Source organism: Xenopus laevis, chromosome 8L (assembly GCF_017654675.1).
Source record: "Xenopus laevis strain J_2021 chromosome 8L, Xenopus_laevis_v10.1, whole genome shotgun sequence".
Lineage (NCBI taxonomy): Eukaryota > Metazoa > Chordata > Amphibia > Anura > Pipidae > Xenopus > Xenopus laevis.
In genome coordinates, this window is record NC_054385.1 from 3,723,906 (window position 1) to 3,738,360 (window position 14,455).

At 42.4% G+C, this 14,455-nt stretch overlaps 1 protein-coding gene across 2 annotated transcripts in view; it reads right to left on the reverse strand.

Annotated features, from left to right (window-relative positions):
- LOC108698179 (calmodulin-regulated spectrin-associated protein 1-like) overlaps positions 1 to 14,455 on the reverse strand; it is a 41,880-nt gene continuing 27,425 nt past the window's right edge. Inside the window, exons 6-19 of one of the 2 annotated variants that reach the window (XM_041572331.1) lie at positions 12,836 to 12,868; positions 10,646 to 10,787; positions 9,503 to 9,642; positions 9,324 to 9,420; positions 8,663 to 8,822; positions 8,364 to 8,455; positions 7,623 to 7,707; positions 5,087 to 7,481; positions 4,110 to 4,246; positions 3,325 to 3,539; positions 2,887 to 2,989; positions 2,678 to 2,793; positions 2,112 to 2,230; positions 1 to 944 (exon numbers count right to left, since the gene is read on the reverse strand). In XM_041572331.1, coding sequence (XP_041428265.1) covers positions 642 to 944; positions 2,112 to 2,230; positions 2,678 to 2,793; positions 2,887 to 2,989; positions 3,325 to 3,539; positions 4,110 to 4,246; positions 5,087 to 7,481; positions 7,623 to 7,707; positions 8,364 to 8,455; positions 8,663 to 8,822; positions 9,324 to 9,420; positions 9,503 to 9,642; positions 10,646 to 10,787; positions 12,836 to 12,868 — 4,137 coding nt within the window. In that variant the 3' untranslated portion in view covers positions 1 to 641. The remainder of the gene's footprint in view (positions 945 to 2,111; positions 2,231 to 2,677; positions 2,794 to 2,886; positions 2,990 to 3,324; positions 3,540 to 4,109; positions 4,247 to 5,086; positions 7,482 to 7,622; positions 7,708 to 8,363; positions 8,456 to 8,662; positions 8,823 to 9,323; positions 9,421 to 9,502; positions 9,643 to 10,645; positions 10,788 to 12,835; positions 12,869 to 14,455) is intronic. The other variant, XM_041572332.1, reaches the window with a different exon arrangement.

The following is a 14,455-nucleotide window of genomic DNA, read 5'->3' on the forward strand; positions in this document are numbered from 1 at the left end:
TAGAGTAAAATAATTCACATAGATTAGAAATTTGACCTTTGATAAATCTGCCCATTAATAAATCTGCCACCAAGCATCACTGCACTAAAGAAAAACAAAAGAAATAAAATGTGTGTACTATTTAATATTCCGGGCTCATATACTATCTTTCAATTCTAAAATATAAAGGGGCTTATTATGGTCTGTTTAAATCTCCCGCTGACCGAAACCCGTCAGCGACTCTATTCCAATTTTGTTTCCGACGGGAGACGCCGCGGGTTTATAGATGTATGGGGAGCACTTCAAGTAAAAGTAAGTCCACTGGATAGCGACTCTTGTTGCATGCAACGTCTTCCTTCCATGGAATTATTATCCATGTTGAGATTCACAGCACATAATCACCCATTCATTCAGGGAGAAAACAGGAGGCAGCAACAAACGAAACACAAGAGGGATGAACACTGATTTTGATTTCCTTCAGTTCTATCAGTTTTGGTGCTGGAGAGGTCTGAAACAGCAAGTGGGATTTAGCCTTAAAATTCCCTTGAAGAAAAAAAAAAGAGAGAAAAACATTCAAAGTGCAGCAGAATTTGTATCCACGGGTGAAAATAAAGTTAACATTTTGCTCTCTCTAAACCAGAGATTCATCTGCCCAGCAGGTGTTACTTGCACAAGGGATTTTTCTTTGGCAAGGCGGGCCTCTTGGCTTGCCACAAATTGTTATGGATAGTCAGCGCGTCCACGCTGGCCGACATGGTTTTGGCCGGGATCACGGTAAACTGTTTTCTGTCCGAGCTGTATTTGTAAATTTTATCGATCATCTTCTTGGTGATGTTCTTCGGGCCAGTCCCCGTCAGTTTACAGATCTCTTCGGTGTCTGGGTAGTAGGAGTAAAGTGCTCGAAACTGACAGCCGGCGTCGCGGAAAAGGATAATGTAGTGGTTGGAGTCGCACTTCTCTAGCTCCTGCGCATGGAGATGTATATAAAACCAGACAGAGGACATAGATCATTAATGGGTTCTTAAAGGAGACATACGGTGAAAAGACAACACTGCTGCAGTGTATGATACTCTTTTAAATATAGAAGGAATATGCTTTTAAAAAAAAAAAAGGTACGGTTTCAGGTTGATTAAACATTTCTGCAAAAAACCTATTAGTCCCGCCCATCTGTTGCACTTCCTGCTGCTTCCTTCCCCAGAATCAATCAGCAGCTGATAGGGGACTGAAGCCTGTCTTTGCTTGTGTGATTGCAGGACTGTGATTGGTTAGCTAGCAGCGACCCTTAGGACTGCCCACCCCTTGTTTGAAACTCAAAAAGGGACTGTTGAGGCCCCCATACACGGGCCGATAAAAGCTGCCGATAGACCGAGTCAGCAGCTTATTGGGCCGTGTGTGGGGCCATCCAACGGGCTGCCCCGAAAGTTGGGCAGATCTCGATCGGGCAGGTTAAAAAATCCCGTCAGCCGCGTCTGTGCATGCATGCAGTCCCGCAATCCAACCGCCTGTATCAGATCACCCCGATATCGGCCACTTCAATGTGGGCATATCAGGGAGAGATCCGCTCGTTTGGCGATGTCGTAGCTCTACGTTTATGGCCACCTTAACAGATCTATAGGGAGCTCCAATAAAGGGATCATTTTTGAATATATTAATATTTAGCCCACAGTAAAGTCAGTACCACATATTATTTGTTATTGCCTACAAGAGTGGAGGGGTTTTTAGTTATACTATATGTCTCCTTTAAACTCCTTTAAAGACCCACCCTTAGGCTAGGGACAGACAAGTTGGATCTCGGCCTGAATTTCTCAGTGAAATGCAAAATCTCGTCTTTCAGCACTGAAATCTGCCGAGTAAGTCTGCACCTCTGAGCAGAGATTATGTTTCTGGGTTCAGGGCAGAATCGGAGGAGCAAATTCTCGTCTGGCCCTGGCCTTATATAAATCGGTACAAACCAAGCAATTATGTAAATATTTCTGGTGTTTGATCAATCAAGTACCCAACACTTTGATCAAATCAAATATACCAAGACACTCGAGGTTGTGCAAACATAACTGCCCCCCAGTTAAAAAATAAACAGGATGGGAACGGATAAAAAATCAATAAAAGTATGTATAAGAGGCTGCTTTATTTACCTCCAAGGTTGAATTTTTTATTGCCTCATTGACTTTTCCTGCTAGACAGCAATGGGCTATAGCGTTGTGAATAATTGGTTTATTCGACTTGCTGCTTGGCTCTTTATACAGTTTGGGACCTGGGGGGAAAAAGGCAAGAAAAACAAGAAACAATGATTAAACATAGTTTAAATGTATTGTATCCCATCATTAAATGTATTGCTCTGCATCAAGCAAATGATAACGCTAAAGCCCTTCCCTCCTCCGCACACCATGTCTCCCTGACCTGATCGACTCATCTGCTCTTTCATACCCACTATATTTTCACAGCACCCACTTCAACTGCCACATCCCATATGAAAACATTCCTTTCTAGAGGCTCCTTAACATTGAACAGAATAGAGTATCTGATTATGGCTGCGTAGCTAGTGGGTGCAGAACACTACAGCAGAATGTGACCGGGCAATTGGTTGACCAGATTAAGAATTTCAAAGGAGAACTGATAGGGTTTTGAAATGACAAATAAATTTAGGTGGGGAAAGAAAAATGTCCCAAAATTATCTTGATTATATAAATATGCGCCTTACCTGAATATTCTGCTACAGACGCAATAGAAGATGCAGTTGATGCATTCTCCCAGTCTCGTTCTGCATTCCTGCTCTGGTGCCTGCCCATTCCTGAAAGAGCATCCACGGAGTCCACTCTATATGAAAGGGAAAATAAATTTGTATTTTTCTGAAGGATAAACTGGAATTCTTTTTGTTCTTGTTGTACCCAGAAAGTACCTAATGCATACCTGTGTGATGGGGTCCCTCCTGAGTGCACACTCTCAGCTTCTGTAGTAGCACCTGAGGCCAAGGACAAGCTTGATCCAGACTGAGCACTGCTTAAATTATCAGCTATTAAAAGGAAAAAAAATGTTTTTTTAAAGATAAATCAGTGATTTAATATTGGGTCCCTGTCTACCATTTTGGACTGCAAAGCTAAGCCAACACAATGTGAACCCTGAAAACAAAAAGAAGTAGAAACCCTGACATAAATATTAAGGTAGTAATTCCCCAATCTCGAAAGTCATAGCAACCAATCAGCAGTTAGCTTGCACTAGTCTTTACAGAGAGAATAAGAAAAGCAAATACTTGATTGGCTTATTGATTGGATAATGGGACAAGGGGTGAGGAGTCTCTTGCGCTTACTTCAAAACTTTGATCATAAAGAGACATAAGAAGACACATACGTGTAGAGGAATATTTAGTTCCAGAGTCACTGTATGATCCTTCTCGATGGACAGATTTGGGGCGAGTTTTCTTGGGTTTCGGTTTAGGCTTCGGCCTGCCAAGCCCCTGTTCTTCCAGAATCTGTTGTTGCTTCCTTCGGAGATATTCCTGCTTGATGAGCTCTCTCCGGGCCTTCTCTTCGTCCTTTCGTATTCGGTCTTCGTCAGCTTTGCGACTGTGGCGCGTAAAAAATAAGGAATACCATCAGGGTCAATGCTTTTATTATTATTGCCATGCATATGAACAGGTCATACCATAGCATAATAATACTGTATGCTTTCTTATACAAGACAGCCTCACAGCATCTACGCTCTGCTCCTCCATGTCCTCCTCCAATCAAAGCCTGCACTACTATGAAACACTGCAATCTCTGCATTTGACTATAGTGTGCAGTGTACTGTGTGTACATATACCGCATTTGGAACACAGAGGGGCTTCCATTTTAAGTACATTATCTCATTCTAATACACAAAAGCCATGAATATCCTGTAAATGATATCCTTATAAATGATGTCATAGGTTATAATCAGAGCTTACCACATGACTTATTGAAACATATTATTATTAATAAAGTACCCCCTGTTGCAAAATATGAGGATATCAAAAGTCACCTCAGAGTTACATGACCTGTATAAAAACACTCGGCCTTCAGCCTCGTGTTTTTATATGGTCATGGAACTCCTCGGAAAATTATAATAGCCTTATATATTCCAAGAGGGGAGACATTATTCACTATATAAATTACCGAGCTTCGTCACGTTTCTGTTCAACTTCAGCCTCCAGCTGGTGCTTTCTGTGCCGTGCCTCTTCAGCTTTGCGCTGCTGCTTCATCAGAAAGGCTGCACGTTTCTTTGCCAGCTCGTCTTCAGCTTTCTGTTCATCCTGAAGGTTTCAAGGGTATTAATGGTCAGAACAATCTAATTTAACAAGGGGTAACATGATGTGCCAGATATACCAGAAACCCAATGATGAGTGGCTAAAATATCTTGCGGGAGGCTGCATCTGGCCTGTGGGCCTCGAGTTGGGACACTTATCTCTTGGAAACCTAGATTGACATGTTTCTAAAAGACAACAGCCTCACCAAGTTGGGTGATTTCAGGCAATTTGGTACATCCTCCGAACCACAAAGAAAAATAAGGGTAACCTGAAAGCGACCCCCCCCCCATGCCATTTGACCTAAGCATGCCTCCCATACAAACCAGATATATTATTAGTGGCTGCATTGTGTAGCCACTACAGCTAGTATCTCAATAGGTGTTTTCTCCACCGGCTGAAAAAACAGCAATACTGCCCAATCCCATACCCATGTCTGGAGATAGTGATGCGTGGCATGTGCAAAACCCGACCCGACTTCCGAGTTCCTTTTATAGACCTGTGCCGACCCGCTGATGACATCACAAAAGAGGAGGAAGGACCAGGCGCGTGGCTATAAATGCAGAACCCGGAAGTCGGCAGCATAAAGTGGAGCAAATGGGGGTATGAGGTCGGCCTGAACCCAACCAACCCGCGGGTCCCGCAGGTATCGGGCCGGCCCACACATCAGTATCCTCCCCATGTGCGCAGTGACAGGCGGAAGCCATAATTACCATTTACTACAGACATGAAGTAGAATTGGGCAGTACTGGAGTTTTCTCCAAAGCTTCAGAGCTAGAGCAAATGAGCCATTCTGTACCATACTAAAAGTTAACTTAAAGGTGAACTACCCCTTTATGTAATACTTGCCTTGAAGAAAAATCCCAAACCCGATTTCTGGTCATCGCTAATGATGTCCTTGGTTTTTTCAGGGTGATCGGTCTCTTCTCCTTCTTCTTCGGGTTCTTTAAGATCAGAGAGATCCACCTCGATGAGGCTGCTTTTGCTTTTAAGTTGTTCATCGACCGGGACATTTTCTTTCCCTGAGCCTTCTGAAGTACTTACTCCGGCTAATCTCAGACTGCTCATAGCTTCTTGGTGCATCTGCTCAGAAATAATATTGGCATCTTTGGACATAGACAGAACAAATGTCCTTTGATTATTCTCATCATGCAGTCTGAACTCCCCTGTTGTTGTTGGTTTATCCTGGGAAGCACTTAGTTGTTCTGGTACAACATCCATGGGGGGTTCATCAGTAGTTACACTGGGGGATTTTAGGGGTTGCACAGATTTTAAATGGGGCACTGTTTCTATGCTGTTGGTTGGGGTTATCACACGAGAAGAACTCTGTATTTTTTCTTTTGCCATTTTTTGCTCAGTTGCTCGCAATGACCGAGGGTTGCGCCCCTGACCGAAACGCGGTGTTTTCCGTGCATTCAGCACCTCAGGCGGCGATATAGGTTCAACAAACTGTACTGAAGGCTTTAGTTTATGGTCTTGGGCATTGCTGGGGAGAGGAAGGACAGCCATGGAGGGTGCCTTCATTAGCATCTCTTGTTGCTGGGATATTTTCATTATCGCCTGCTGCAGTGTGCTGATGGTTTCATTCAGCTTTTCAATAGAAAGATCACACTCGTTGACATCGATTTCAGAGTCTATATCCTCAGGATTAGCGTTTGTGATTAAATTGCATATATCTGCTTCTAACAAGGCGGGGGCTTTCTGTTTGGGGTCTGCAAAGGCTTCATGAATTTTAACATCACTGCTCACAGTTCCAGGGTCTATGGTCTCCAAGTATTGCTCCACTTTAGCGTTTACAGAAACAGTGTCTATATCCTCGGGTGTCCGTTTAGTGTACTCCTTTAAGCCATGCTCTGGCTTCAACGGCTGAGCTATAGTTTCTGGTCTTCCTTTTTTCACAACATGCAGGAAGGCCGCTTTACCCAATTTTAATCGTTGCCTGGCAGACAGAGACTCCATCTTTTTCTTCTGAGCCTCGATTGTGCGCCTCTTCTCCTCTAGCTGCATGTGAAGCTGGACTAGCTCAGAAGCTATAACATTGGCATGATCTTTGTTTTGACGGCCAGGGCTTTGTTCTCTCCTTTGTTTCCAGGTTGTCAGTGGAAGAGGACAGCACTCAGATCCATCAGGAGTCGTCTTCTGGGAGCTGCTAGTACTAGACTTGGTTTCATAGCTGTTAAGCCTTTGAAATTTGCGCTCGGCAAAGCTAGTCATTCGGACGCTCCCACTAGCCATGGATAAACTGCTGATTTGGGAAATGGTACTTAAGCATGGGCTGGAGCGTCCGCTTGCATCGTCTTTGTCATCGTGCTCTTTAACCTTCAGGTCTTCTTGCAGCTTAGCAGACTCCTCCTCACCTATGTATTTACCCACTGGGTGGGAAACAGCAACTTCTTCACATCCACCTACATCTAAATTGTCAGAATCTGGTCTTAATACTGTCCACGTGGTGTCTGGCTTATGAGGGTCCTCCATTATTAAATTGCTCATGCTGGGCTTGTCCTCAGCATCATCATCATCATCATCATCATCAGTGTTAATATCATGAAGAAAGAATCCCCCGACAGGCTCACTTGTCTCCACACTACACATAGCAAGAGGCCTGAAGGTACCATTCCCATTCTCTATGGAAAGCTGTGCAGGGTCTGTTCTTAAAGGGATAGTTACACATGCAGACTCCCCACTAGAAAGTGGAGTAAAAGTTCTATTCAAGTCATGTCCAGTGTGATTATTGATTAACTTTTTCCGTGAAAAAGATTGGTTACCATCATTTTGCCTTTTTGAAGGAAACCCTTTTTGTTTTCCTTCCCCATACTCTTCACTTTTGGGAACCATCTGTTTTTCTTTAGCCGGTTTCAACACTGCAGGCATTAGCGGCTCTAAGAAGAAACTATCTGGCTTGCTCTCTAAATCTGCCGGCCTTCTCAACCTTGACGTGCTCATTTGACTTGAAGCCCTGGAGGAGACGCTCTGCAGCTCAAGGTCTCCTGGACACGATGCATCATCTGACCTGATGAATGCAACAAGTTCTTCCTCATCGTCGTCTTCTATATCAACATTGCCCAGTAAGCTCCTGGATCCAATCTTCATAGGTGTTGGATAGGACTGATGCTTTGGAGTTGGGTTGACGATGTTTGAGGCTAGGCTGTCCTTGCTGATAGATCTGGCAAGGCTAATGCTATCCCCGGATGTTGCATCTACATCATCTGCTGCATGGTGGAGGACAAATGGCTGAGAAAGGGGTCTAAAATGGGAAAACAAAAATACAATGGTAACCTAATTGTATGGTAACTGATTTGTTGAATAGATTATTTAAAAGGCATTGAGCACAAAGCAACTTAAAAAAGAAAATGTGCACAGTGATAATGATCTGCAGGGTATATACCTTGGCTTTTTCTCTTGCCAGGCAATAATGGAGGCCATAGGCTGTCCGTCAGCCCGTGTCAGTGAGTTAGCCCGATCACTGTGATCTGAAATAAAATAATTAAATAAATTGATTTTAATAGGTTACTAGAGAAAGTGAGAAACACAAGCAGACGTATCATCAAGAATAGTGGAGACCGGTACACGACTGCCCACACCCCTGATCTGCCCAACCTGACCCTCTAGCTCTGCCTCTAATCTGCCCAACCAACTGGGTCCTACAGTAGCCATTGTTTTGACAAAGGCTCTGGTCACAAGTTACTCGTTCTCTTTACTTATAGCACTTCGGCTGTCTCTTTTTTTCATGGTCAGACAGGGTGGTGCAAGGCTTGAACTGAAAATCAATAAAAATGATTTCCCACTTTAAACTGCACTATATGGGTGCAAGCCGCATAAAGCAGACATTTGGAGCAATAGCCCCTCGGATGTGCAAAAGTAGGCCAATTTGCTTTACACTGACTACTGGTTGTGGGAGCTGTAGTCCTGCAACATCTAGGGAGCCAAGGTTCAGAAACAAAGAAATATTTCTGACCAAGTGAAAGACAGCAGTAAAAACTAAAAATCACAAATTAAAAAATAATCACACCTCTCTGTACAAGAGCTTTGGGAGGAGGACGAGGCATTCACTTAGGAGTTACAGTTCGATATATCACAATAGTGTGGAAAATACTGACTCTTTCCAATGTGTGACAGTCATACTTACTTGGACTCTCTTCTGGCTTGACAGACTTCTGCTGTTTTTGTCTCAAAGGCAATAATGGGTGTGATGGGCTGAAGACTGAGCATCCCTTTCCGCTATACATTGAGACAAGGATTAGTTGAGCTATTAAATATATTTATAATTACATACACTTTCAGTCAAAAAAATGCTTTCAGACACATTCATTATATGGTATTTAATTGGCAAATATTCCCTCTGTATAACTTGAGTTTTATTATACTAGTTAGCAGATCGATGGAAGGCCACAAAAGACGTGTTTAGTAGTTATCAAAAAAACATACTTCTCTGCATCCTCGGGCTGTAGATAAATCCTGCTGCAAGAGTCAGATGCAGCTGCTGCCTGAGAATCAGCTGTACTGCCCGGGCTAGCCAGAAAGCTGCGCTTAGTTGCGTTAGAAATCGGAACTTGGGGACGACTTTTTGGATGCGTCACAATTTTAGCTGCACAAAAACAAAAGTGACATTTAGTTAATAACTGGACATAGCAATAATAAAAGATACATAAACAGGGGACCACCATTGAACCCAGACTACTCTATCTATAATCGAACTCTTTAATAAGCCCCTGGTACCATATCCTTATAATTCTTGCCAGAACTTCCACTGCAGACAACAGATCCATGGGCAGGAGGCCTGCTCCGGAGTTCTATTTGATACCCGATTTGTAATTGGATGTAAGAGAATATTCTCTGCAAAGTGCTGAGGTTGAGGGTGTAAAAAAAGATTTTTGTTTACAGCAAATTAGTTCTGTTGATGCCCTCTGTTGTTCTATTTGGGTAGCGTCCAAACAGAATGGCAAAAAGCCTTCTAATGCAATCAAACGGCCCAGTTCTATTGCTTAATGTGACAACTAAGCAGAGAGGCATTAGGAGAAGCTTCCTACATCAGCTTAAACTTTTTCTGTTCTCTCCGGCCCCATCCCAGGCAGAAAATGAACTGTACCTTCTTTAAGCTCTTGCGTGTCTCTGGGATGAACAAAATCAGGCTTTACATTCTCAAACCACCAGAAAAGCTCAGCTATAAAAACCATGACGTTGGGCTGAAATAAAAGCAGAGAGAGCACATACCATGAGCAACTTGCAGGTTGATAACTAAATCCGTGCAAACGAGAGGGTGCCTACCTTCAGAACTAATGGGGAGTACAACATGTCTTCCAAGGTTAGATAGAAACACTTGTTTAAATATTCACTGGAAAACACTTTAAGAAGCTGAATATTGTACAGACTGTCTGCCATCGACGTAACTTCCTTCAAGCAGATATCTATAAGGATACAGATAAAACAGCATGGTTACAACAATGTGCACTAGGGCTATTATATAGTGAATAAAGTACTCACCATTGTAAAATATAAGGATATTATAAGTTACAGAGGAGTTCCATGATCATTTAAAAACACTGAAGGCCGAGTGTTTTTATACAGGTCATGGAACTCAGAGGTGACTTCTAATATCCTCATATTTGGAACAGGGAGAACTTTAATTTATTATAATACACAAGTTTCAATGAGTCATGTGACAGAGATGACATCCCTAAGCTTCCATGATAACCGACAACATCACTAAGCACCGTTTATAAGGATATAATTTACAGGATATTCATGGCTCTTGTTTATCTGTATCTGTTATCTGCTGTGTAACCTGTGCATTTTCTCCTTTTTCAGATTTGAATGACTGCCCCCATGGCTAAACAGCAGCTTGTTTATATAAACTATAGTAGTACTTATCCGTTATCTACTGTGTATCCTGTGCTTGAATGGCTGCCCCCATGGCTACACAGCAGCTTGTTTATATAAACTATAGCAGTACTTATCTGTTATCTACTGTGTATCCTGTGCTTGAATGGCTGCCCCCATGGCTACACAGCAGCTTGTTTATATAAACTATAGTAGTACTTATCCGTTATCTACTGTGTATCCTGTGCTTGAATGGCTGCCCCCATGGCTACACAGCAGCTTGTTTATATAAACTATAGTAGTACTTATCTGTTATCTACTGTGTATCCTGTGCTTGAATGGCTGCCCCCATGGCTACACAGCAGCTTGTTTATATAAACTATAGTAGTACTTATCTGTTATCTACTATGTATCCTGTGCTTGAATGGCTGCCCCCTTGGCTACACAACAGCTTGTTTGTATAACTATTGCAGTCTTTCTGAAGCAAACACACAAGTTGTACCAGTGCAACACAAGAGTACATTAGATTTGCATTACTTTACGCATTCAGACTAGGACGCATAACTGCTGCAATGTGGAGACACAGCCTACCGTCCAGTTTCATGTGCTCGGGGCAGTAGAAGTGTATCACTGTAAGAAGTGCTGCCCCGTCGCTAATGTCCTTGACTAGATCTTCAAGTATAGGAAAGTAAGGCAGGTGCCTGTTTGAGGGATGATCTCGTCGGTAACGTACCTAAATGATACAGAAATATACATTAACATATTTGCAATAGAGCAAAACTATGCCCCCCGTTCTATAAACTTATATTGATTTCTAAGGAGTGCACTGATGATGCCCCAAAGGAATGTTTCTATTAACAAAGGGGGTGACGCTTTTTGGGAGGGGGCTAGGGATCAGCCAATAGTTAAAAAGACAGTGCACCTACTCATAAACATGTTATCCAATCACTTTTAGCCCTAATGGCACATGGTTGCAATTGGCTAGGTCTGCTTTGGAACTGTGGCATAATTATTGCATCCCCCAACACGAGGGGAAATATAAACTACCCAAACATTATCCACACTCCAAGACCTAAATAACTTTAACAGCAAAACCAACCAACTGTAAAGGGTAATTCGGAAATCCAATATATGGGCACTTCTGCAATTTACCTGTGATTTCCATGATAAGTCAACAACTGTCGATGTAACACAAGTACCCCCTCGCTGTTTTCTAGCTGCTTATATTTACTAATGCAGGAAGAGTCTCTGCTAAATTCTATTGCACTATTAAAATATAACAATGAGGAAAGAAGCGTCAGGAGATGCTTCCTGCTTCAGCATATTATTAAGCTTATGAAGTTGTGACTGACAGCAGGGGTTTATTCTGTGTTTGGCTGCTAATATTATCAAAGCCATTGGCTTTAGGGGTTCAGAAGGAAAGTCCGAACTATTTGTATATGTCCCCTTTCATAATAAATACTGAAAATTCAGTCTCCACCATTCACACTGAAGTTGATTTTGAGTCAGCACTGCTATTCTTTTTTTTGGCTGGAGGGGTCGGGTTATGAGAGGAGGGGTGAAGCATTTTTAAAATATCTGTAAAGAATAGACATTTTAACCTCTACATTGGAAATATGCTGTGCTCCACTGACTAGCAAGCGACACATACTAGGGCGAGCAGGCTGTGGCCGTAAAGTTGTGATTGGAAGGGTGTCGTGAAGCTTTGGGAATTCTAGAAGAGCACCAGGGAATGCTGGGAGTTGTAGTCTGTTATTTAAAAGGCCACAAGCTGCTCGCACCTGAACAAGGCGGTTCTCAAACACAAGAAAGCTTTGCATATTTCCTTAAAGGGGTGGTTCACCTTTAAGATAACTTTTTTGTATATTATAGAATTGCTCATTCTAAGCAACTTTTCAATTGGTCTTCATTATTTATTTTTTATAGCTTATTAATCCTTTGCCTCTTTCTTTCGACTCTTTCCAGCTTTCAAATGGGGGTCACTGACCCCATCTAAAAAAAAACAAATGCTCTGTAAGGCTACAAATGTATTGTTATTGCTACTTTTTATTACTGATCTTGCTATCCGGGCCTGTCCTATTCATATTCCAGTCTCAGTGCATGGTTGCTAGGGACTCCAGCAACCAGATGGCTGAAATGGCAGAATAAAAATAAGTCAAAAACCACTAATAACAAAAAATGAAAACCAATTGCAAATTGTCTCAGAATATCCCTCTCTACATCATACTAACAGTTCATTTAAAGGGCAACAACCCCCTTTAATTTCTGTAGAGCTACAGGGTTAAGATATGATATACTGTACCACGCGTGCATATTCTGCAGGTTCCGTCATGCAGTGGGCTAGAGCATGCATTAGATCAGGCTTATAGTGGGGGGACAATATAATATGAAGACAAGACAGCGAAGAAATGAATGATGGTTAGTCGTGTCATGGATGAAGGCAAATGGACAACATCTTCACATTAACAAAAGCAAGATGGGAGTCCCAGAAGCAAATGCAAAAGCAGAATTTTGGTTCTTTTGGTTATACGTTATGATGTTAAATTGGCAGACTGATATCCATAATTCTTTCAGCAAGGTGCTAGACTTATACGGAGCCCACCTTTTGCATGGCCTGGGGATATGGAAGGACGTTGTCCAGTTTGGCCGTGCCACTATGCGATATACCCACTATGCGAGATACACGTAACAAAATACAGAAATAAAGGCTACAATGGAAATGCGCCATGGTCAGATGGATGGATGATTTACATAAAAAAGGCGTCTGAGCATTTCACTTACAGGTACTAATTTCCAATACCATTTTGAAGGAGACTTTTATTTTTTCGGGTGGGAGGAGGAGGGGAAACAAGGAGAAGAAATTAGGCAGAGTAAGGAGAAGTTTTGCAGCACATTCTAGGAATAACGTTAAAAGTGCAGGTTATTAGAGGGAGCATTAGGCAAACTCGTTTCATGCTCAAGCACATACAAAAGGCATCCAAGGGGAGAGGAATATGCTTCTCTACGTCTGACTCTGGAACGGGAAATGTTGGGCAGATTGCAGGATTCTCACACAAGGAACAATTGTGGCCGCTTCAGTTGACAAATCACACATTTTCATATTAAAGTGGCAGCTGGTGGGAGACACTGCCAAGCTTTAGGGCTCTTACACACAGCCGTTTTTGCCTGCGTTCGCTACGTTGGGCTTTCTTCTGTTCAGCCGAAGGAGCTGTACTCACAAAGATGCATATACAGTAAGCGCCAAACGCAGGTGGAACGCGGCATGTTGCATTTCACCTGCGTTCGGTGCATACATGCGTCTGTGTGAGTACAGCCCCCTTCAAAATAATTGAATCAACTCCTACGATTCTCTGCGGCTGAACGGAAGAAAGTGCAACGCAGGGGAGTGCAGGCAAAAACGGCCGTGTGTAAGAGCCCTTAACGCTCTATGATGGAATTAAAAGCCCATTCTTTAACGTTACCTTGACTGGGGCACCCCTAGGTCTATAGCAGGCTATATAAAGGACTTTTCACAAGAGAGATACCAAGCTGCATATTCCCACACCCCTATTATATAAAAAAAGCATTTTTCAGCAGCTTACATTAATAATAAAATCTTTGGAGGAATACTAAAAACAAGTGTGCATTCTCAAGCAGCCCTAGGATGTAATGGTTCCACTGAATCAACGATGGGTAGGAAGGGGCACACGAGCCGCAGTCTCAGCTGCAACTCTTTTATTTTACACGACATGTTTCAGACTGCAAGGATCCTTTTTCAAGTGCAAAAATACAAATAACTACATTACACCTTATGGGCTCTAACACACTGGCGGTTTTTCCTGCGCTCCCCTGCGTTGCACTTACATGCGTCTGTGTGGGTACAGCCCCCTTCACAATAATTGAGTGCGGCTACTCCCGCGCTCCCCTGAGGAATGAAGAAAAATGGAAGAAAGTGCAACGCAGGGGAGCGCAGGAAAAACCGACTGTGTTTAATGGGACACTCCTCTATCTAGTGACATCATTAATTAGAATCACATTAGTCCAAATAGAGCTGAAAAAAGTGAAACTTTCTTTAGTGCACTAAAGTCCATTGGATATATACAAAAACACTCCTTTGGGAGTAGTACCTAGTTTCAAGTATTCCTTGTAACAGGTTATGAAAATGTTTTTTTTTTGTTTTTTTTTAAGTATTGCAATTTTGTTGCACATTTTAAATATTTGTTATGTCGGGAATGTTATAACTTAGTATCAGATGCAAAAGGAAATGTGACACAAAGGTTAAAAGGAGAAGGAAAGGCTTGGAGGTGCCAAATGTTAGGCACCCCCAAGTGATTGTATCAGCAGAAAACTGCACCGGCCCGGGGTTATACCAGCGAGCACCATTGAGAGATCTTCTTCCGGCTTCCTCTTTCTACACACGTT